This window comes from Eucyclogobius newberryi, unplaced genomic scaffold (assembly GCF_026437365.1).
Source record: "Eucyclogobius newberryi isolate DKJ021-1_F unplaced genomic scaffold, fEucNew1.0.hap1 SCAF_11, whole genome shotgun sequence".
NCBI classification, from domain to species: domain Eukaryota; kingdom Metazoa; phylum Chordata; class Actinopteri; order Gobiiformes; family Gobiidae; genus Eucyclogobius; species Eucyclogobius newberryi.
This window is the reverse complement of record NW_027315735.1, coordinates 2,028,583-2,051,252: the sequence shown is the minus strand read 5'-3', so window position 1 is coordinate 2,051,252 and position 22,670 is coordinate 2,028,583. Positions and strand designations below refer to the sequence as shown.

The 22,670-nt window shown below is 41.1% G+C and overlaps 1 protein-coding gene across 1 annotated transcript in view; it reads left to right on the top strand.

Annotated features, from left to right (window-relative positions):
* The window catches only part of fstl5 (follistatin-like 5), a 359,931-nt gene that overhangs the window by 103,910 nt on the left and 233,351 nt on the right, over window positions 1-22,670 (top strand). Inside the window, exon 4 of the mRNA XM_072434789.1 lies at window positions 18,843-19,091. Within this exon, the coding sequence (XP_072290890.1) occupies window positions 18,843-19,091 (249 nt within the window). The remainder of the gene's footprint in view (window positions 1-18,842; window positions 19,092-22,670) is intronic.

Sequence of the window (22,670 nt, the reverse complement as noted above, 5' to 3'; positions counted from 1 at the left end):
TCAGAGTTCAGTTAAAGGAGGTTTTGCCCTGCTATTCCTAAGGATGGACTACTGAGGAGAAAGTTAACAGGAGCAGTCTGAAGTTCCGTGGGCAGCGGGAGGAGGAGCAGCAGCAGGAGCTTCAGGAGAGCCACATCTAGGCAAAGGTATGAGAGAAGGCGCTCAGAGAGAGACGGGGCTCTGGTGCATTCATGTGCCTTGTATTACTGTTCAAGACGTCCAGAAGTATCAATATTTTGTCTCTTTACAGCTTAATATTCAGACATATCATTAGCAGTAGTAGCTGCCTGTTTCTCTTTTTAGTTCTGGTTGATTTGACAGTGTTATTTTGACAGTTTTTAGTGTGATGTGAGTGTTAAATCATATAGACACTGCAGCTTCTTTGATGAGTGACAGAGAAGACGGATCAGTACGTGTGAGCGCCGCTGTCTCTCGCTGCTTCTGCTGTGCGAGTTGATTGTTCTCTGCACGTGTGGTTCTTCCCATGTTCGGAGTGTGCCTTTTACCACTCCGAACATGCAACTCAGTGGCTGGGTTGGCTCAGTGCGGCTGACCCACGGGCTACAGAGCAGCAAGAAGCAACCCCCTTTTTGAAGTGTAGATAGTCAGATTAAATATGTATTTAAACAGTGTTCAGGGGTTTGGGGCCATCAAATGCATCATATTAGAGCCTAGGCAGGCCAAAGTTTTACATATGGGCCTATACATGCCCTGGTTTTGGTCTTTCCTTTCAGCACCCCGAAACAAAATATGTTCCTACAGCTATGACAGCAGATATAGTATTTTTTTTTATTTCTTTCAGCATAATATTAAAATCACTATAGCCAACAACACCTTCACAGTAAGTTGATGTCATTGTGACAAATATTCCTTAAACCTTCTGCATTTCCATTGGACATTTTAATAGTCACACTAATTTGATGGTTATTTATGTATTCGTAAATATAAAAAATGAATTCATTTGTAATTAAATGTACTAATTAAATTAATTAAGGGTTAAGATTGGGATTAGAGGGGTTATATATTATATTTAATGACGCTGTCTTTATTGTCTGTGATACACAATGATGGCAGAAATGTGTCTTTGCTTTAAGTGCTGTATAATATTTACTTCTGCGGCTCTTAACATCTGTTTGCTGCCTTCACTTCTCATCCACAAAATCATTCCCAACAAAGCTATGCCATTAGACTCCAGATGTGAGCAAAACATATTTGAATTCAAAAAACAGCTTTGAAGATTTGAGGTTGTTTTTGCTTTTATCCATCAATCAAAAGACATTATTCCAAACCAGAAGGAAACAAGTGCAATTTGATTCCTCATCTTCAAATCAGCAAGCAAACATTTACATAATCACATGATTCATGCTTGTTTTTATAAGATTTTGTGACAAGTTTTGATAGATTATTGAATATGAATAGTTCTATGACTTTATGTGACTTAGTTCAATTAAAAAGTGTAATTAAACATTTGCCTTGAACCGTATATGCTTCCAATTTAATTAACTGCAACTGTAGAATGTCACAATAACTCAATCATGAAATTAGTAGCAGATTTTAGATTTGATCATTTTTCATTATTTTTTTTTAATTAAGCTGTGAAATAAGCATAGTAGTTGTAGAGTTGAATTTACAGTTGGGCTTTTCTCCAATTTCCCAGAGTATTTTGGATGATGAAATGTCATAGGTCAAAAATGTCATCATATAATTTTGTATTTCGCTGCACATGGTCAGGTCAAAACTGTTGCCAACTTTCCTTTAAATAGTTAAGACTTTAAAACAAAATGCACTAATTTTGTTGCTGCTTCCTTTTTAGTGGAATTGAGTGATGGCAAAGGCAGCGCGAGTGCCAGATCTCTACAAAAAAGTCAAATGCATTATTCATATTCCCATTTCTGTTGACTTTCAAAAGGAGTTATGACCTTCTTTTGCAAAGTCATCTAAAGGTTTATCCAATCTAGCAAATGAAATGGGAAGTACTTGTGGCATAGTAAAGCAATATTACTTCACAGAACGTTATGGCTTTGTTCTTAGACCGTTTGGAACTGTTTTTTATCTTTCTGTCGATCCATTTATCTATCTTTGCTACCGCTTTAGTCCTCTTTCATCCTTCAGTGGCTGTGTAACTGTGCAGTTCCAATCCTGAAAGAACAAAGCAAGTTAGACATAAACAAATAACTGACTAAAATTGTGACTAAGTTGTATAAAGTACATTTATGATTGTTGTTTGTTTCAGTTTAGCTAGTAAATAAGGACAATTTAGTGTTGACGGAAAGTTGCCTTTGATACCGGCGACTACATGCGTGTCAGATCATTTTATGGTAATGAAAATAGTTTCCCATGGAGGGATCCTACTAATGGAAAAGAAAAACATTGAATTGAAACAGCTTGACAAACTGTACAACTGTCAAATGGATGTCCTGTTGTGGACAGCGTGGGTATAATATAGATATTAGAGTTGTTTTTTTTTATCAAGCTGTGGATTTCATTTCTGATTTTACGTTTGAAAAATGGCAATGTAAGAACCCTACATTTATGACCTGGAGTCAATACTGTTCAAAAGAATTACAGAGATTGAAGAGATTTTCTGAGCACTCAAGCCTCAAATGCAGGGCCACACCGGATTTATGAATCAATTAAAATACAAGTCAGAGGAAGCTCCCCTTAAAACATGGTTATAAGCTCATTTCAACCATTTCACTCATTTATACAGGGAAAACCCAATGAGAAAAGTTATCTTTTTTATGGTTTACCAAAATGCTAAATAAACAAACACGGGGTATTCCTTGACCAGTGCATTAAAATCATTAAAACACATACAATGATTTCATTTAAAAAGTCTCTGTTTCGTTCCACAGGAGGGAGCACAGTTGTTGAAAGCCTTTTTTCCTGTCTCTGTGTTGATAGGATGGGATTGTAAGATAAAACATGTCCTGAGTCCACAAGCGGTGAATACTTGAACTAATGTGCAATAAACCTGATAAATAATCAGGCAAAATGAAAACTAGAGCCTTAGACACAAACAAAAGGCAGTGTTTTCTCATACCTTGTATGCACATAATATCACCATAATCTAGAACTGAGAGAAATGTCGGATTAACCGTTTTCTACAATTAAGAGAAACATGTTTTATTTCTAAAGAAGAATGACATTCTGGCTTTAAGATTATTTGTCAGCTCTTGTATGTGTTTGCTGAAGGAGAGTTTATCATCGATCCAGATGCACAAGTATTTGTAATGGGGTACTTGTTTAATCATAATTACCATCAAGCCTAAGAATAGATTAATCATTTTAATTCAACAGCTTTGTTGGATGGAGTGAAAATCTACTTGAATATTTTGAATCACTTGTGCAGCAGAAGGTGCCGTAGCATCCGGAATAGCATCATCTCCACAAGTGGATGCTACTGTGTTTTAGATTATGGCCAATTGAGTTTGTATAAATTGTAAATAGTGGTCCAAGGACAGAGCCTTGAGGAACTCCTTTATCTTTCATCCTTTTTGTTTTGTTTTACCCACACTCTAATAAAGTCTATTTTGATTGAAGACTTTGCACATCCATGTGAATAATTTGAAGACCTTTTTTTGATTTAAATGTTCCTATATTTAAGTCAGTGTTTAGAACATTATCGGATTGAGTATTTGATGAAGGGGCAGGCTTTTAGTACGTTAATGTTGATTAGATACGATTTGTAGTTTTTTCGGTCCGGTTTGTTCCATTTATTATTCACTGCACAATTGTCCTCTGATTCTTTTCCCATTTGCATAGGTCCAATAGTGTTGGGCAGGTTGAAGCCCTGACACTCATGTGCTCCTCGTAATCCTGACTGGTATTTTAAGAGGTCCATGGGGAGTTGAAGTCGCCATACCTGATCGTCACACATAGACTGCTGCAGATGCAAGAGTGAGGTCGATGTTAAAAGAGAGAAGGCGAGATCCATATATATCCAAACAGTTCAAGTCGTTTGAAAAAAGCAGCAACATTTTCAACACCCAGTATTTGCATGGCAGCGCAGTATGATTTAAGCCACACATGCAACTGTCTGAGGCGACTGGATTTCACATCTCCAAAGCAGGCGCTGGTAGTGGACCTGAAATGACAGTTTTCCAGTGTTGATCAGGGAAGTAAAGTCCTTTCAGTTTTAACGCGCACGTCTCTCACCATGGATGATCCAAGGGCGAGTACCGTGGGTTTCTATGTGTGGCCCTGTGCCTCCCCCGTGGGACCCCCCCTGAGCTCCCAGAGACAACTGGCCGCGTGAAGCCAACGGCGCAGAGCCTCCCAGCTCACGCCGGACTAGGTGGATCCCCCAGCTCACGACAAGTGTTCGAGCTCTGCGTGCGCTGGGAGGGCACGGCAGAACCTCCCGACTCACAACGAGCAGTTTGGTCCGACGTCTGTGTGTGTGTGTGGGGGGGGGTAAGTCATGGAGGCTCCTGATGGATCTGGAGCGGCAGGTGGAGGTGGCTGCACTCTCGTGTAGTGGTCTACCCTGGAGGTTTAGGGGCCGGTGGAGGAAAATGGAGCTGCCTGGGGCGAGTCCTCACAGCCGAGCCATGTGGCTGAGCGCGGGCAGAAGAAAACTGTTTCTTTAGGTCCACGAATGAGCCGGTGCCCTGTCACCATTGCGTGACCTGGCCATAGGCCATGAGCTCTTGATGGGCGTGGAGCTCTCCGAAGCCTTGGGCCTGGCTCCCTGCTGGAACCAGCGACGCTCTCAGAGTTCCCGCCGGGAACCGATGAGGAAGGCCGCCGGGTCCGGGAGGCGTCGGTGGTGTAGCTCGCGATGTCCGCAAGTTGGGAACTGGTGGCAGCAGCATGGGTCCCACCCATGGATCATGGTCGTCCCAGACTTCACACAGCGCAGATAGTTTTTGCTTCAGCTCGGCACCCGCGGGATCAGGCCCGCACAACTCTCACAGTTTAGCCGGTCAGTGTCCTAGTAGTTTAAAATGTTGAAAGAAGCTCATAGATATTGGTTTAGGTTTTCTTTAAAGCCCTGTGTAAGATTTTAGTAAAAAAAATAAAAATAGAGACTGAAATAATATTTTATTATGGGTACGGTATTTATAAAGTAGTGAAAAAACTTGAAAGGGACATGTCTCCACAAATCAGATTCTTTCTGGTAGAGGGCACCTGCTTTCTTTTTATGGAGCTGTTCTTACTTTGCCTGGGTAAAAGCCTCGTTTAAAGCCATCATTGAGGGCATTAACCTTTTGGTGTTTTATTTGAGGTAATAATTAGCGTGTAAAGCTGACATCTGAGCTAAAGGCTAACTGATGTTAAATTGAGATGTATAATCTTCTGAGCTTCAGTTAGAATCTAGTGACACTTAACATCCTCTTTTACATTTTACTGATGTGGAGACCAGTTACATAAATGTAATGAAATAAACGTTTTATATGTCTAAGCAACAGGCAGAGAGAGAGAGCGAGACTTCCGAGTCTCTAAGTGGGTTTCCACCCCCTTATTTGGAATGCACATTTTGAAGTGTTGCATAAGTAACAGGAGGTGGAAATGGAACCCTTAATTCGCATAAAAGTTTATACGCTCACTTGAGGCGGATTTTATTCTATGTACATAACAGTTGGAAACACTTTTAGTCCCATGAACTCATGAAGCGACTTTTAAAACTTGTGTGAACGTCGGACTTCGGACGTGCACCAGGCGCACCGGAGCGGACACATGTGATGAACAAAGACAACATAATCCACATGATGCATCAGGCTGATTGTTTGCCCTAAATCCTCCAGAAAAGCAGAGCTAAACAAACTTAGCGTGACAAGGTTTGAATCTCCAAAAACAAAACATGTGCCAACTATAACTCGCCCAGAAACACATACGCGCTGTCTTCATTAGAGAAGAAACTCCGGGATAGTTTGTTGTAAAGTATTAAAAAGTATGAAGCGAACAGCGCTCTAGGGGGAAAATGCTCTTTGTCCAGGGGACATTTTCGCTGTAGTTCTAATGCACTGGAGCCGCGAGCGACATGTTGAAGCTCGCAGGACCCTATCCACATGTTTCAATAGATCCATTACTTTAACGCTTGGATAGAAACTAAACTACATTTGCATTTGTTATTCACTTTTCTTATGCACATTTAGTGAGGGTGGAAAGGCAGTTTATGAATATCTATGGTTACAGTAAAGGATGTTTTGACTTGTAGCCCATAAGGGAGCCCAACTTCTTTACATACTGTTCTCAGTCATGGGTTCAGCAACTGCAATGACCAGAACTGTGGTTATTATTGCTGCAAAGCGGAAGAACCATACTACTGTTTAAAGTTGGCTTATCACCCTCCCCATCATCCTTTCACACGCGCCATTCTATCCATCTAGAATGTACTTTTTATGAGCTATATTAGTGAATTATGAACATTTCCAAGCAAAAACTGTAATCTGCGTAAAACGAGCACACGGAAAGCGAAACGACAGCTTTTTTTTAACACACAGTGACATCTTCTCCCACTTTAGCGTCGCTTTCTAAATAATGCACAGTGGAACGGGCCCATCGAGGTGGAAGGAAAGTCATCAATGTTTAAAGCCGGCTCTCTGCTGTGCTGGAAGTGCTTTTTTGCCAGATATAGCACACGCTATATCTGGGGTTCCTGGGTTCCTGGGTTGTTTGTGCCGACGGAAGTGCCAGAGCTGTGTTGTAATTAGCATGCAGCTTTAAAGGAGGAGAGAAGGGTTCAGCAGGTGACAAGGCAACACCTCCGTGTGACAGCTGTGCGTCTGCCATTCCGGCTAACTGCGTTCTGATTAAAAAATTTTACCAACAATAAACAAGCATAATATATTCTTTTGTTCAGCAAGTTTACAGGATTATGAGAGCATATTGAAGGAGGTTAAATGCACAATGAGTTTATGTGGACAACTTTTTACAAAACAAAACTTTTCATTACCGGTAGTCTGAATGGCCAGTATTAATACAATACTTGAAATTGAAAATACTTTGACTTTTCGTTGGGGTATACGTACAAAAATGCTGTCTTTTTGACTTTTTCATGTTAAGTTTGGATGCATCAATATGGACCTTTTTAGGCCGATACTGATGTTGTGGGAGGAGAGTGGGCTGATAATCAATGTTAGACCAATATTTTCTATGTATGTTTGGTCATTTAAAACATTTCTATTTGTAGACCTTGTGCTGTGAAGTAATATTGTACGTTCTTTCTTTAATTAGGATAACCTCTATTTTAAAATTTGGAAAAACACTTGGGGTAAAAACAAGGAAAGTTTGACTGGTCTGTATTTTATTTAGCACTATGTTTAGAGATGGGCATTGGCTGTAATATTATTATCCTTTTATTAGAGTAAATGTGTCCTTCACACTTTCCCATTCTTTTAATGTCTCTGTGTGTCATCATCGTGTTGCTCTGCTTCCTCAGCAGCGCCTCCTCCTGCTCTTTCAGACTGAGCTCTTCTCCCCTTTAAAACATTCACCCTAAAGTTATTTGTGGTTATTATTTTGGGGTCTACTTGAGTGGATTCAAGATTAGACTTTGTTTTGTTTGAATATACCTGTCTCTGTGCAGCCTGTCGTGGGTTAACACTCTTTCATTACCCGAGCGCAATATCGGCTTTTGTCTGATACCGATTTTACTCAATGACGTGAATATCGGTCAATACCGATACTGGGCCGATGTATTGACACGTCTCTAATATTAATTTTGTGATCCATAAATAAAGGCATGTTAAAGTGTTTTGTCATTGCATACACTTGGTAAGATTTTTACATAAAGTTTATAGTTTTGGACAAAGGTCTTGCGAGGAGTTTGTTGGACTTGAGAACTTTTTTTTTCAAACAAAGCATGTGTTTAACCAACGTAATGAACTGTAGTCGTGAACCCAATTTGAGCACATTGTATCATATAAGTGGACTGCACGGACTGGATTATTACAGCTTTTGGCGATAGGAGGCACTTTTGGAATTGGAAGGCTAAAATTTAAAGCAGGCTACGAATAAAAGAAATATGCCGAGGATTGTTTGAGTTAAAGGCAAATGGAAAGATAATTTGGTGAATGGAGAATGAGTCCAATCAGAGCTATCCTCTTGTGGCGACTGTACACACAATGAACACAAATGAATCCTCAGGACCATCTCCTTGGAGCCTTAACCCCTCACTCATGACCTCATTCAGACCCCAGTGTACACACACACTGGAGTTACACTGGTGTAATTGTCTTCCCAAACACAACATCGCGCACTAGAGCCGGGCATCAAACCCTCGACCTTTTGAATCCGTGGGCGAACAAATTAATTTGCCATCAGAACATTTCATGACATTTAGCTTGTTGTTCCAGGCGTTGCTAATGTGTTTGTTTTAGTCAGCTGCTGTGGCAAGACGGCACTGATGAGTGAATCACCAGGCTTTAAGCTTGAATACTGTACATTGGCCAAATTACCCCATTATGTGTTCCGTATTCTGTCCCTTGGCAGTTTTTATCCGGCTGAAAAATAGTACTTGCTCCTTAATGCTTGTGAATGTGGTCTGTGTTTGGATCATAATAGGTGCATTAGGCAAAAGGCGTACAAAGGAGACGACTTAGTGGCTTCAGGCGACTGGTACAGTGTTGATTCCTTTATATTGTATGTTCATCACTTATGTGCTTATGCCAGGGTGAAATGGGGTTTAATGGAGTAAATCTGTCCATCCATCCATTGTCTGAAGTCCGTTTTATCCGTGGCCTGGTTAAGAAGTCTGAACAGGGACCACGCCTCTTCTACATGGGGAAAATACAGTTTTAATATTTACTATAGATCTGGTTGAACGTATTAAGCAATATCATTGTTAAAATGTAAACAAACGGAGCTGTGAAAGAACCCGATAAGCTGTGAGGCCCCTGAGGGTGAATACATTTCTCACATTATTTACACCGTCAGACTTTTAGTCCCAAGATCTAAACGCAACGGTATCAAATAGTTTTGTTCCTGCTGCTGTCACTTTATAAAGAAACTCTCATAGTGATGTCTAATATCTAAATGGTTTATTTATCAGTTAATACTACTAATACTTGAGTACGTTTTTTTGCTGGACTGGTGGAGCCCGAGTGCCATGCAACCACTCCAGAACAAATCCCGGGTACAAATAAAGTGACTTGAGCCTTGAACACTACCGAACACTTTTGAATGAACGCTGTTTAATATGTTGCATCGCAAAATCTGAACATCTAATGAGGTGTGACGAAACAAGCCAAGAGCAAATGTGTCTCATCTAAGGTCTCCTTGCTTCACCCACAAGCATCACACCTCATCAATTCAGACATCGGTGACATTTGACAGGAGAAGATGCCATTGTCTGATTTGCCCGTTCTTGCGCAATCGCATGTCCTTGGTGTTGGCGTGGTCGTATGTCCTTGCAAGTGTTCACCTTTCTTCTGATTTGCATACCCTTGATGGTTAAGATTAAGGTATAGTGTATTGATCCCTGTGGGGAAATCCAGTTTGTATTCTAATTTGAAAGTACTTACTGTCTTTTTGTTATTTAAATTGCAGTTCTGGTTTGAAGTTCTATTTCAGATTTGGCTCCTGGCTCCGTGTTCTGTTGGTAGTTTCATCTGTATCTTTACTGGTCGTCAGTCATATTCAGAGTTACATGTTACAGCTGTTGACATAATGCATCATTTATAATTATTTGCATGTCCCTTGCTGGTGTTCACAGATCTATTTATTTGCTGGACCTAGATCATTTTGCTTCATTTTTTATACTTACTCTGATGTATCATCTGGACACATTTCGAATCCAGTCTGTGAACTCAGGTTTTGTATCCTACTCTGTGTAAGCTACTTTTTCATTCTTGTGTTGTTGTAGTTAATATTTTTACATTTAGGTAGAATTCCATTGTATTAAATATGAGGCTTACCTGAGGCTCAGGATCCAAACAAACTCATGCGTGAGATCGACAAAGGGACAAATGAGACGCAGAAAGACATGATAGTAACAGCAGGTCAAAATCAGTTTTCATTATAATTACTGATGATCAGGCAGGAATATATCACGTTTCCAGTGATTATACTTAACAAAATAACAAGTTATCAAGCTAAAGTAGCAACCATAAAGCTGGCTTTAACGTGTCAAAAGTGGGCTATGTTCGTCCAGTAATGTACAGGTAAATGTGGTAATGTCATACCCTTCAGTGTTTATAATATGGGCAACATATAGTGTATACTATATCCCATATAGTGTATATTATATCCCATATAGTGTATACTATATCCCATATAGTGTATACTATATACCATATAGTGTATACTATATCCCATATAGTGTATACTATATCCCATATAGTGTATACTATATCCCATATAGTGTATACTATATCCCATATAGTGTATACTATATACCGGAGTGATCGTGCCTGTTTTCACTTCCACTAAAACATGTGCAATAGGCTCCAGGACTCCACTGGATTCTAAATCTCTGTTGGACTTTCCTGATTAAATAAATGTCAATAGAATTAAATAAAACAGCATTCTGTACCCTGGGCATTCCGAGGGAGCCCTGGGTATCCCGACTCCTCTTCTGCTGACAGGTTAGCACGTGTGGGGCAGGTTGTGAGGCAGGTTAGCACAGGTAGGTCAGGTTGTAGGTCAGGTTAGCACGTGTGGGGCAGGTTGTAGGTCAGGTTAGCACAGGTGGGTCAGGTTGTAGGTCAGGTTAGCACTTGTGGGGCAGGTTGTAGGTCAGGTTAGCACAGGTGGGTCAGGTTGTAGGTCAGGTTAGCACGTGTGGGGCAGGTTGTAGGTCAGGTTAGCACAGGTGGGTCAGGTTGTAGGTCAGGTTAGCACAGGTGGGTCAGGTTGTAGGTCAGGTTAGCACTTGTGGGGCAGGTTGTAGGTCAGGTTAGCACAGGTGGGTCAGGTTGTAGGTCAGGTTAGCACTTGTGGGGCAGGTTGTAGGTCAGGTTAGCACAGGTGGGGCAGGTTGTAGGTCAGGTTAGCACGTGTGGGGCAGGTTGTGAGGCAGGTTAGCACGTGTGGGGCAGGTTGTGAGGCAGGTTAGCACGTGTGGGGCAGGTTGTGAGGCAGGTTAGCACGTGTGGGGCAGGTTGTGAGGCAGGTTAGCACGTGTGGGGCAGGTTGTGAGGCAGGTTAGCACGTGTGGGGCAGGTTGTGAGGCAGGTTAGCACGTGTGGGGCAGGTTGTGAGGCAGGTTAGCACGTGTGGGGCAGGTTGTGAGGCAGGTTAGCACGTGTGGGGCAGGTTGTGAGGCAGGTTAGCACGTGTGGGGCAGGTTGTGGGGTAAATCGGCAAAGCCAAAGACTTCCGGCTTCTCCCTCAGCCTTGATATTGCCTCTACAGGCGACGGGGAGATGTTTTGTTTGTTTGATAAAAGTGTATCGTGAACGCGAGCCGGACCAGCTCAGACAAAGAGACAATGTTGTATCTTTGGTCCCCAGTCAAACCGAGTCCTCTTCAGTTTGTTTTGTGAATGTGACCTAAAACACCTTTTTGTCAGGTTCTAGCGTCCTATAGCTGTTGTTTTGTGGTGACCCGATGTTAGTGTTGTGTGAGCGCGTTACTATGATGTGCACGTTGAGCTGATTATGAATGCAGTGCAGTGCGATGGCCTTCAGATGAGGCGGCGTGCTCGTGCATATGTCAGGACCCGGCTGTACCACGCTCTGTTACCTGCTCCACACTAATGACTGTATATGACTGTACACCACCATCAGCACCTGAATAACATGGTAATAACGCCGTGTAATTTCATATTGATGTATGTTGTGTAGCCGACATTTTGAACTCAATATCGACATGATGTTCTGAGATCTGCCGAGTGGTGCCAAATGTGATGGATGCGTTTCTCAAGCTCGAGCCCTTTGAGGTGGAGAGTGTTCACTTACATTTTCTCCTGGGTAACTTTTTTAAATATTTTTTTCTCAGACAAGATTTCAGACACCATATTTTTATTTATGCTTGAGTAATATATTTTTGTTTTTGTTTTGGTATATGATTTAGTTTGTGGAATGTGAGTTAATCTACAAGTGGCAGAAGCTCTATGTTGTCAATAATTAATGGTTTGAAAATGTTGGTTTCAAGTATGTTTTTGAAATATATGTAAGTGATAATAATAATAATAGCAATAATTTACATTATAAATCAGATGTTACATTCTCAGTTATTTTCTTTTACTTGAAAACATGTTTGAAGTACTAGTTTGTACTTCTAGTTTGTGATATATTTTGAACATAAATAATCTTCTTCTGTGTTTTATGGTTGGATTCACTTGACATCACAACATTCTATAGTTTAAAGTCGGATTGCTTTTACTTTCTTTCTCACTCTCTTTCTCTCTTTTCCCCCCTTTTTATTACGGTTTAGCGTAAAAGATTCTTTGCAGACGTACGGCTACAGTGTGTGGCGATGGGCGCTGCCAGCCACAACAACAATGTCAGGTCAGAATTCTCAGGTAGAATTCACGGTTTAACTTGTCAGTGCAGATTTGTTGACCTGGTTTATGGTTCATATCTCTGTAATTACTGAGCCTATCGACATGAAACAAAAACTGTCAGAATGAATAAACAAAAGTGAAATGATTTGTTCTTCAAAGTGGTTCTAGTATTCAACTTCAAAGACTATTGTTGTCAGTTGAAAGGACTTCGAGGACTGTGAGGCCAATCCCAAAGAAATAATGAGAAGATTCAACGTTTGTGCTTTTCTGCATATTTCTATCCAAAACTGTAAATCTCACGTACAAAACCCGTCCCACCTTGTGAGATTATGACATCATCAAATTCTACAACGTCAACGCAGCTTTAGTAAATACATGGACCATTACTTTGTACTTCTACTTTTTCTTTTGAAGTAACAAGAAACAAATCATACACAATTCAAATTTCAGCGGCTAAAGCCAAACAAGCTTTATATTTTGCTTTTCATTTTGCTCTCATCTGCTTCCACTGACTGGGATTTAAAACCTCAAAGGATTCTATGCTTCAACTAAATATAGAAAGTAACATTTATTTATAATGGAAAGAAAAAATCTAAACAAATAAAAGGAAAAATTTATTAAGGGATGCAATATTTCATTAAATTGTGAATTTATTGTATAAATGACAAACTAATGGATGTGTTGAGAGAAATAAGACTTTTTTTTAATTAATCCAAGAAGTAAAGTCAGTGTATTTATGTTGCACGACAGAGACGATGCCTTGGCTGAGCTCTGCATATAAGTTCCATTTCCAGTTGCCTCAGAACACACCCCTCTCCCTCCATATCACTTGCCCGTGGGGATCATCTCTCATGTGCATTCCCGTCCACATTTTGTCACATAATAGGTCATCATTGAGCAAGCGCCGGGTGCATATTGCTCATTTGTCAGTGCTGTCAGTAGATGTCCGGAGCGTGGGCCGCGCATGCAGATGTACGACAAATGAGCGCGCCCTTCGTCGACCCTGGTGGTGCGCGCCATGCCGGGCCGCGTGACTCTTCTGCGTCGGATAATCATTGTGCACTGCAGAGAATTAATAAACTGCCAAATGGACCGGCTCCAGTCGGGTCAGTGGCAGATACAGTGCAAAGAGGGACGGGAGAGGGTTAGGGTAAATGACGTTCGGTATTTGGTATTAACGCATCCGATTATCAAGCCATGGGTTTCAGAATGATTAGAGTTTAGGTCCAAAGTAAATGATATATCTTTTGGATGGGGGAAAAATCCTCAACATTTTGCATAAAACTAGCCTGGTTCACACAAGAGGAGTTCTTAAGATAAGATAAGATAAGATATTCCTTTATTGTCCCACATGGGGAAATTTCATTGGTGCAACGCAGGTAGATACAGAGGTAGATCCAGAAGAACAGATCACTTATAGGAAGTCTGAAAAACACTTTCAGTAGAAGATCTCCTACAAATAAATAAAAACTCCCATAGACAAATAAATAAATAAATACCATTGCATGTGATCACGACAGTAATTGCACATGAATATGTGCCACGACAGCACATAGAACTTGCAATATTTGTTTCAAAAACTCTAGAGAATACATCTGTCCCATCTCCTGCTGTTGGTTTAGGCCCGGCGGCTGTGGGCCTGACCAATCCCAGCGCAGCATTGTAGTTTGGGGGGTCAAAAGGACGACCCTAAACAAAGCTGGTAATGCAGACACTTTGTGTATTTAAGGACGGGGAAGAAGTCATTTCTCTGGCTGGATTTAACAAGTTTGCTTCGCAGTTTATTCCTGTTGCGACACTTTGACCAATCAGATTCAAAGATTCGTTAAGACAGTGGACGACCCTCCAACCGAAAAGTTACAAGGTCTTTTTACTTTTATACATTCTGTGTCATTAGTTTTGTGATGTGATACATATATTCAATATAAGATTTACTAATAAAGATAAATGAGAGCAGTGAGGTTGATTCAGTCACTCCACAATCTGTCTTTGTAAACGCCATCTAGTCACAGCTGTCATGGGGCAGACTGGCAGAAGCGAGCCTGCCAATCTACGCCACCGGCCCCTCTGACCACCACAGCACTCACGCACCAGACCAGGCAGCGTGTCCCCATCCAGGTACTAAGCAAGCTCAGCTTCTGAGATATGATGAAATCAGGCATTGGTGGAGGGATGACCACAGGAGATGTGAGGAGGAGGAGCTTCAGAGGAAGAGGAGGAGCTTCAGAGGAGGAGGAGGAGCTTTAGAGGGGGAGGAGAAGGTTCTGCTGCTGTGGAGGAAAGGAAGTGACATGCACCTGACCATTCAGGAAGCAGGTGCATTTTGTCGAAAGCAATACTCAACAGAGTGTCTGTCTCTGCGTTAACCCTGTCCAGGGTGTACCCGCCTAAGGCCCAAAGTCACTGGGATAGGCTCCAGTCACCTGCGACCCCTAACGGGAACACGCGGTAATAAATGAATGATTGAACAAAAACAGTTCCACGATATTCAAGATAAATGGGAATCTTGATTCGGGGGATCAGCCTAAATGCTTTTGGGGGTTTTGAGAGAAAATTCATGAACTTGGAGGAAACTTTTGAACCTGCAGAATTGGAGACGCGCTTATGTTGGACACCAATTCTTAGCAATGTGCAATCTGCAGTGTTGCTTCATGTTATTTTTCAAAGCTGTAAAAATCAGTTAGCACGGCTCTTCTTCAAGTGTATTTACCTCTTTATATCTCGACCTTCTCTGTAGAATGGATTAATGGAGGCCAGCTATACATAACATATGCATCTAGCTATAACCATAAAAAGTTACAGTGCAATTTCACATTAGAATTTATTTTCATGGCTAGTGTATTTGATTTATGATGAGCTGAATACAAACCTCAGCCGTATTGTCCAATGCACTGCTACAGGAGCGTGTGTCCCATCCTCATTCATCAGACAGAGCCAGGAGCTAAACGCTGGAGGAAAAGCTGGGGTCGAGTCTACTGCTTGTATTATGTGTTCTATTTTGAAAGGATATGGCTGTTATCATTTCATACACAATGGTTTCTGTTGGAGCAGCTGTGAGAGTTTAAAGAGTACATGGTCAACATTACATATATTGACCCCAGAATGGTTCAATATTCATAGTTTTCTCCAATGTTTTTCAACCTTGGATTACGTTCTACTTAAATGGTTTCTTTGCTCCTTTTTCTGTTGAAGTTTGCTTATTGCTTAAACTCGTACTCTTGGCTGATGAGTTACGCCAAATTGAACGTTCCGTCACATACAAATTAATACTGAAGCAAATCCCCTTATTAAAGTATGTTACACCATAACATAGTATGTTTATTTCATATTTGAGTGTCTGCGTGATGTCACGCAGGCACTATTATGTTCTTGTATTGTGAGTGTTTTTATTATAATTTTTTCCATGATTTTCCATTTAGCCAGTTTCAACTCCTCAACGCTTCAACCGATTTCAACATGTTATACCTCATTACGATCGCTTTCGCAGTAGTACGTGTTCTATTACTTTTGACATTTGAACAACTTGTACGTTTTGCAGAATCTTCAAAAGTATTAGTACTTTTTCCCCATTTAAATGAATTTGGACATTATGAGTGTCAGCGGAATTCTTTAGACTTTATTCTTTAGAATTTTGTGACGGAGCCAGTCGAGAGAGAGAGAGAGGGAGAGAGAGGGAGGAATGGAAAATATAATAATAATAATAAATATAACCGCAAGCGGCAATGATCGGCCCTCGCCACACCGCCGCCACGCCGCAAGAGGAGGGGGCGTGGCTAACGCTCCCCAATTGTCGTTTTAGTACGCCTACTGCTGAATCTGTGACGCTGTCACATCTTCTCCCCTTTGTTTTACCATCAAAAAGCTATTTTATGTTGAATTCTTGGCAAAATGTGCGGCTTTGCCGCACAGACACCGTGACTCTTTGAATAAAAATGTGGATAACTTTTGATGGTCCTGAAGATGAGTCTCACCAAATTTCACGGTGATAGGGCTGACGCCCTGAGGGGGAGGAGTTGGTGAAAGTCTAAAGTGTAAACATGTTCTGGCGATTTCCCCATTGGAATAACATGGGAGGTTTCGGTCATCGCTACAGCAAAGCCATAACAATTATGACATGGGTCTCATTGACTTTTTTGATGGGGCCAAAATTGAGTTTTGTGTCAAATTTCAGATAATTTCGCAAAACTAAACATTTAACCTGCATATAAAATCTGTAGGGGGCGCTGTGGCGCCAAATTAATTAATTTCACTTCAAGTAGGTTTAGGGCAAAGAGTTTAACAACTGATTCTAATTTGACGCAATTCGGACTTTATCTGCGCAAACGGCAGAAATGTAAAATTTGGGAGATTTCTGAAATTCTAGCTACAGTTTGCGGCTTCGCCCAAACCCACAGAAACTGTGACAGGGTCAATGTAATTTGAATAACTTTTGATGTCCCACTCCTCAGTAGCATTTTCACCAAATTTCAGCTTTTTAGAGCCAACGCCCTGGGAGGAGTTCGTAAAAGTACGACGTTTGGAAAAACTCCCAAGTCATGCTTAGCCATTTTTGAAGCAACATGGCCGACATGTAGTTGGGCGGACGGCGTTGCCTTATTAATATTTTTTTATTTATATTATATTATATTTTTATATTCTTCTCTTGTCACCATCTACCTCTGCGCCAAATTTCATGATTCTACGATCAGATTTTTTTTGGGTCATTTCCCATCTCTCAATGCATTTTTGGTACATTTGGGGGCGCTGACGCGCCAATTTTTTTATTTTATTTTAGAAAAGGGAAATAGCCAGAATGTAGAGAGGCACGATTTTTAGAGGTGTGCAAATTTTTGTGACTTTTCGTCAATGTTCACTGGGTGAAAAATAGGGGGGTTGGTCCCGAGAAGAAGAAGAAAGAATAATATTCCGATGCGAAAACAATGTTTCCCATTTTTCAAATATCATAAACTATACATTTTCGGAAAGCGCTCGCGCTTTCCTACCTCATGGTGTGGGTCCCTGGTCACTGACGGGTACTTTCGTTAATTTTGAGTGGGCTCCGCCCACTTTGTGTTTTTAGCCCTCTATACAGTAATAATGTTCAATTTTTGCATTACATGCTTATATGCACGGAACATGCAAGAGATGGGGAACGTATTCGTGAGCTACTTAGGGCAAATGAGTGCTTTATATGGGGATGACGACCGCTTCGCGGTCGTCATCTCAATGTAAAGTGCTCGTTTAGTGCGCACTTTTGCACGGGCTTCGCCCGTTTACAACGGTAATGTTCCATTTTCCTACTACTAATTAGTATGCACGGGGCGTGCGTGAGTGAAGGAGTGCGTTAGTGAGTGTTTGGAAGTGGGCGTGCGCTTCGCGCTCGATTTCGTGCGCACTACGTGCGCACTTTTGCAGCCGTGCTTTGCACGGCCTTACGAGATTAATAGGCCTCTCGCCAGCTTGTGGCGCTCGGGCCCAATAATACAAAATTTGTGACATCACTCACAATACAAGAACATTATAGTGCCTGCGTGACATCACGCGCAGACACTATATGTTCTTGTATTGTGGAGAGGGAGAGAGAGAGAGAGGGGGGGGAGGTAGAGACGCAGACACTCCAGCAATGGCTTCAGCCATTGCAGATTTTCTAGTTATGTAATTTATCGTTTCTCTTCTCCAGAAACATCTAAATCAGGCATGCACAAACTACGGCCCGGGGGCCAAATGCGGCCCTGAGACCAATTTTTTGGGCCCTCCAGCTTCCTGCTAAGTTTGTCCAAACAATGAAAAGTACTTTTTACTCTAAAATTGGACAAATGATGATCGTAATGTTAATGTTCCAAGTCTTATTAAAGGTGTGGAGGCTCATCAAAACCATGATTTTTGAATGATTCACTTCATTGTCTGGTTGTCTGTGGCCCTCTGCTCCGTATAAGATTCAAAATGTGATGTGTTTAGTGTCAGTAGATTCTTATTAGAATCACAGAGAATCACAACTGCAATTGTTAGCCTTTTGCTCAGATGCCAGTTTTACACGCTCATTATTCACTCACTCAACAACAAAGCTTTGACCTCACCCAAATGTGGTCGATGGGTTTGCATCAGCCCAAACCCTTTTGAACTTGGGTCTTTTGAGGGCCAAAGCTTACGACTCTAGGATAAAATACAGGCTCTGGAATTCTAAACTCTGGGATAAAGTGGGCAGAGCTCACAGTTCAAACCTTCTCTCGCCATCAATAAACCCTTCTAGAATACAGATGCAGAGGTTTGGAGCCCTGATGATATGGCCAAGATACAAATACATTTTTCTTACCGTTGAGTTTGGTTGTTATTCAGCAAAGTCCTTTTGTTATATTCATGGTCTATTATCATCTGTGTGTCTTTAGCTTGAACTACTTTACTTTACTCTGACAAAAACTCCCATTAAATCATCAGCTCAATGCTCATCTCATCTCCTGCTTCTTTGCAGGTCTGATGGGGCACAACGGCTTCCCCAAACCGTGCGAGCATAAGTACTGCGGCCTGGGTCGTCACTGCGTCGTGGACGAGGACACTGGCCTGGGGGAGTGCAGGTGTTTGGACCAGTGCAAGCCTCACTACAAACCAGTGTGTGGCTCTGACGGACAGCTCTACCCCAACCACTGCGAGCTGCACCGAGCCTCCTGCCTGCGCGGACACAAGATCACTATCCTGCACAGCGAGGAGTGCTTCTACAAGGGTAAGGGACCAACTGGCTTCTGGTGTCAAAGAAACCATCCAAATGGCGTACAGTAGTTACAGTAGTACCAGTAAAACTACCAGTACAGCGCCTTTTGAGTCTTATATAGTGATACTCGTAGTTTAACAGTAACAGTTTGTCCCATGGCTCTTTTTACTTTCTTTTATATTGTTTCGACTAATGCATCTCAATGGTTTTACACAAGTGGACATAACAAGAACAACAGACCTGTGGGTTGCAATACATATAATTAGTTAAATGTTTGGACCAAGAGGGGACTATTTGTATACTTGTAACACAGTAAACAGTAAATTTGACTATTGTTTTTAGTTAATACTTTTTTGATGAATGCCTTTTCATTTACATCCAGTACACAAAGACTAATTATTCTAAAAAAAGACAAAATGATGAGAATGGTTTCTGCAAACTGCCACACTAACATCGATGCCTGTTTTAAGAAGAGTATAATGTTTGTTCATATAGTAATTGCCTTTGCATTATTTGATCTACAACTGGAATTTAGATTCTGGTGCAGTCATGTATATGTTCTCCTGTTATTATTATTATTATTATTATTATTATTATTATTATTAACTGGATACACTAACCTTACAATAAAAGAAACAAATGTTGGTTATATGTTTATTGAAAGGGTACTAGTGGTTGATAACTCATTCATAGGCGTCATAAGCTATTCCTTCTGCAGATTTGTCGCCTCCTTTTACTGCACATTTGCACTCGCACTATATAAACGTCCCATAAAGCGCAGAAGCAATGGCTGGTGGAATCAATGGCGAGACATTACACATATAGGAGCGGTCCGTTCCTTATGGCTGCACCCATGGGTGACAAACATCAGGCCGTGGGTAGTTTCAATGCTACGCTTGACCCGTTAAGTCACACCGGCTGCATGTAGGTTAGTTATGACCTGGAGGAAAAGGGAATGAAAGTGAATACAAAATATAAATGGGGAAAACGCCTCAAATGTGTGGGGTTTTGTAGAGAAGTGTGATTAGCATAAGCTCAGAGTTGGCGGTTGAAGCTGCGTGTTTATCACTGAGTTTGGCAGATAACCAACAGCCACGGCGCAGATCTCTTTTAATTTTATGCTACATGCACTTTCATTCCGACTTGAAGAGAAACTGTTTTATGTACAACAACCAAGACTAAGCTTCAGTCGACTGGTGTAGGAAGTTTAAATCCCAAAGGTGAAGGGAATTGTACAATTTAAAGGGATTTTTCACGCAAAATATCTTATTGGTCAATAGATATTTTGTATTAGCAGGTTTTAGGGTCAGAATTGGACCGCTGTGTGCCGTCTGCATCTAATCAGAGAGCGTTTGTTATTGACAGGAAGTGCACCGTTGGCAACTAATGTTGGTTTGTTTGTCTAAAGGTTTGTTTGTCTGCTCCAGCTTTGGAAAGTTGTGAAAAGCATTAATAAACTCGTCAAAGGGAATCATTTGGATGTTCAGAATGCATCAGGAAAGTGATTTGTTTTATAATTATCTACTTTTGTCACGTTTTAAGAAAGTACAACTCAGGTTTTGTTTTGTATTTTAGAGGGATGCAGCCAGGGGAGGAAAACTGATACGTCTAGTTTGAATTTCTAAGCTGTAGTGGTTTGGATTTTGGTATTAAATATGTATTATTAAAACAAATCCTATTGCAAATTGTCAAAAGTGTACAGTATAATATATTTACTGTATATATTGGACCAACAGCCTTTTAAAATAGTCTTCAGACAGCATCCTGTACACATTAAATTGTTTAAAAGTGCATTATGCAACTTTTCTTGTTGGGAAGTTACATGACATTAAACTAGACTAACTAGACAATAGACTATTTCATATTTATTAAATACATGTTTATATAGCTAAGAAGATCTTTTTGGACTTATTTTCTCCCTGGGTAAATTGAATGCACACCAGTTAAAGTTTCTCGCAGTAACGTTACATAGTGCATCTGTGTGTTGTTTCCCCTCTATGTATTAGACATTTAACATTTCTTTTTTCCATTATATCTATTGTCAATCAACAATTATCTGTTGTCAAATTACTCTTCAAAATGGAAAAAAAGGAAAACACACTTCTTTTTAATCAGTTTTTTACCCCTAAAAGATATGCAATTGCAATAACCAAATGGCACATAGATCTATAGATAAGCATGGATAACTTTACCTCATACGGTTTTAATTGGAACATAATTTAAATTATGCACTGACCTTCTCACATTTCCTACTAAATTAATTAATCCCATTGTAACACAACAGCGCCAGCACCACTCCAGGCATTATGGCTCTGTAGTATTCATAATCAAATGTTTATTTTGGAAAAGTGACTCTTGTGGATACATTTTAGCTGGTAAAACACAGCTATTAATAAAACATTGTTGTTAGCGGAGCCACTGGGGACAATCCCGCCAATAATAGCAGGAATAGCATAGGCAAAAATATGTCCACAGAAGCTGCTGCTGCTGCTCACGTTCTATGTTATTAAAGTACTACCTGTATTTCTAACTAACGTCTAATCCTTAGAAACATGAACAGAGCCAAACCGACAAACAAAGGCTTGTCTCTAAAAGCTAGTTTTTATGTCACTTATGGCGCTGCTGTTGCTTTGCTTCTCTTCAGTTTGGCACAACCATCAGGCTCGGGTTGTAAAGGCACATGTTGGAGTGTTGGAGAGCGGAACATGAACGACACAGTCCTGCTCAGGGGCCAGAGTCACCGTGACAGGGGCCAGAGTCACCGTGACAGGGGCCGAGCTTCAGCAGCAGAAGTGCGGGGGAAACGGGCTTATTTGAATGTATTTATACAGTTGTGGCACACTGTCGTTTTAGATGTTATTGGTCAATCACTGCTTGCCTTGATGGCCCTGACCGCACGCCAATGTTAAGATGAGATAAGATAATCCTTTATTGTCCACACATGGGGAAATTTCATTTTTGCAACGCAGGTAGATACAGAGGAAAAGGACAGATCACTTATAGGAAGTTTAAGTTTAAGTTGTACAGCGCTTTGGAAATGGTCTGTTTGTAAAATGTATATATGTGGATTGGATTTCCTATAGATTGTGGAACTCCTTCAGTTCACAGTCTCCCTTGCCATATACACTTCCTCCCACTGGCGCTTTGGCTTTCCTCCAGCGATATCCTTTACAGCAGGGATCTCCTCTAGTTCCCCAACCTCCCACGCGCAGTAAAGACAGGTCGCTTCAACTTTCGTCTACAGATATCCTTTAGAGCAGGGATCTCCTCTAGTTCCCCTTGCACAACAGGCTTCATCCCACGCCCAGTTGAACCAGGTGCTTCAGCTTTTCCCACACCCGTTTTCGCCATTTCGCTTCAGCTTTTGCCCGGAGATCTCCTTCAGACCGGGCTCTCCTCTAGTTCAGGGTCTCCCCTTCCTTCCACGCCCGCTTGAGCCAGGTCACTTTGTGTTCCTGCTGAAAGTAACAGTGTTTGGATGTGTACTCCCTCATTTTAGACCAGCAGAGAGGACAAACTAGAGTCCCTCCACAGCACAAATAATCAACTACTTTAATAGATAAGTGCTTCATTGTTTGACTATGTTTTCTA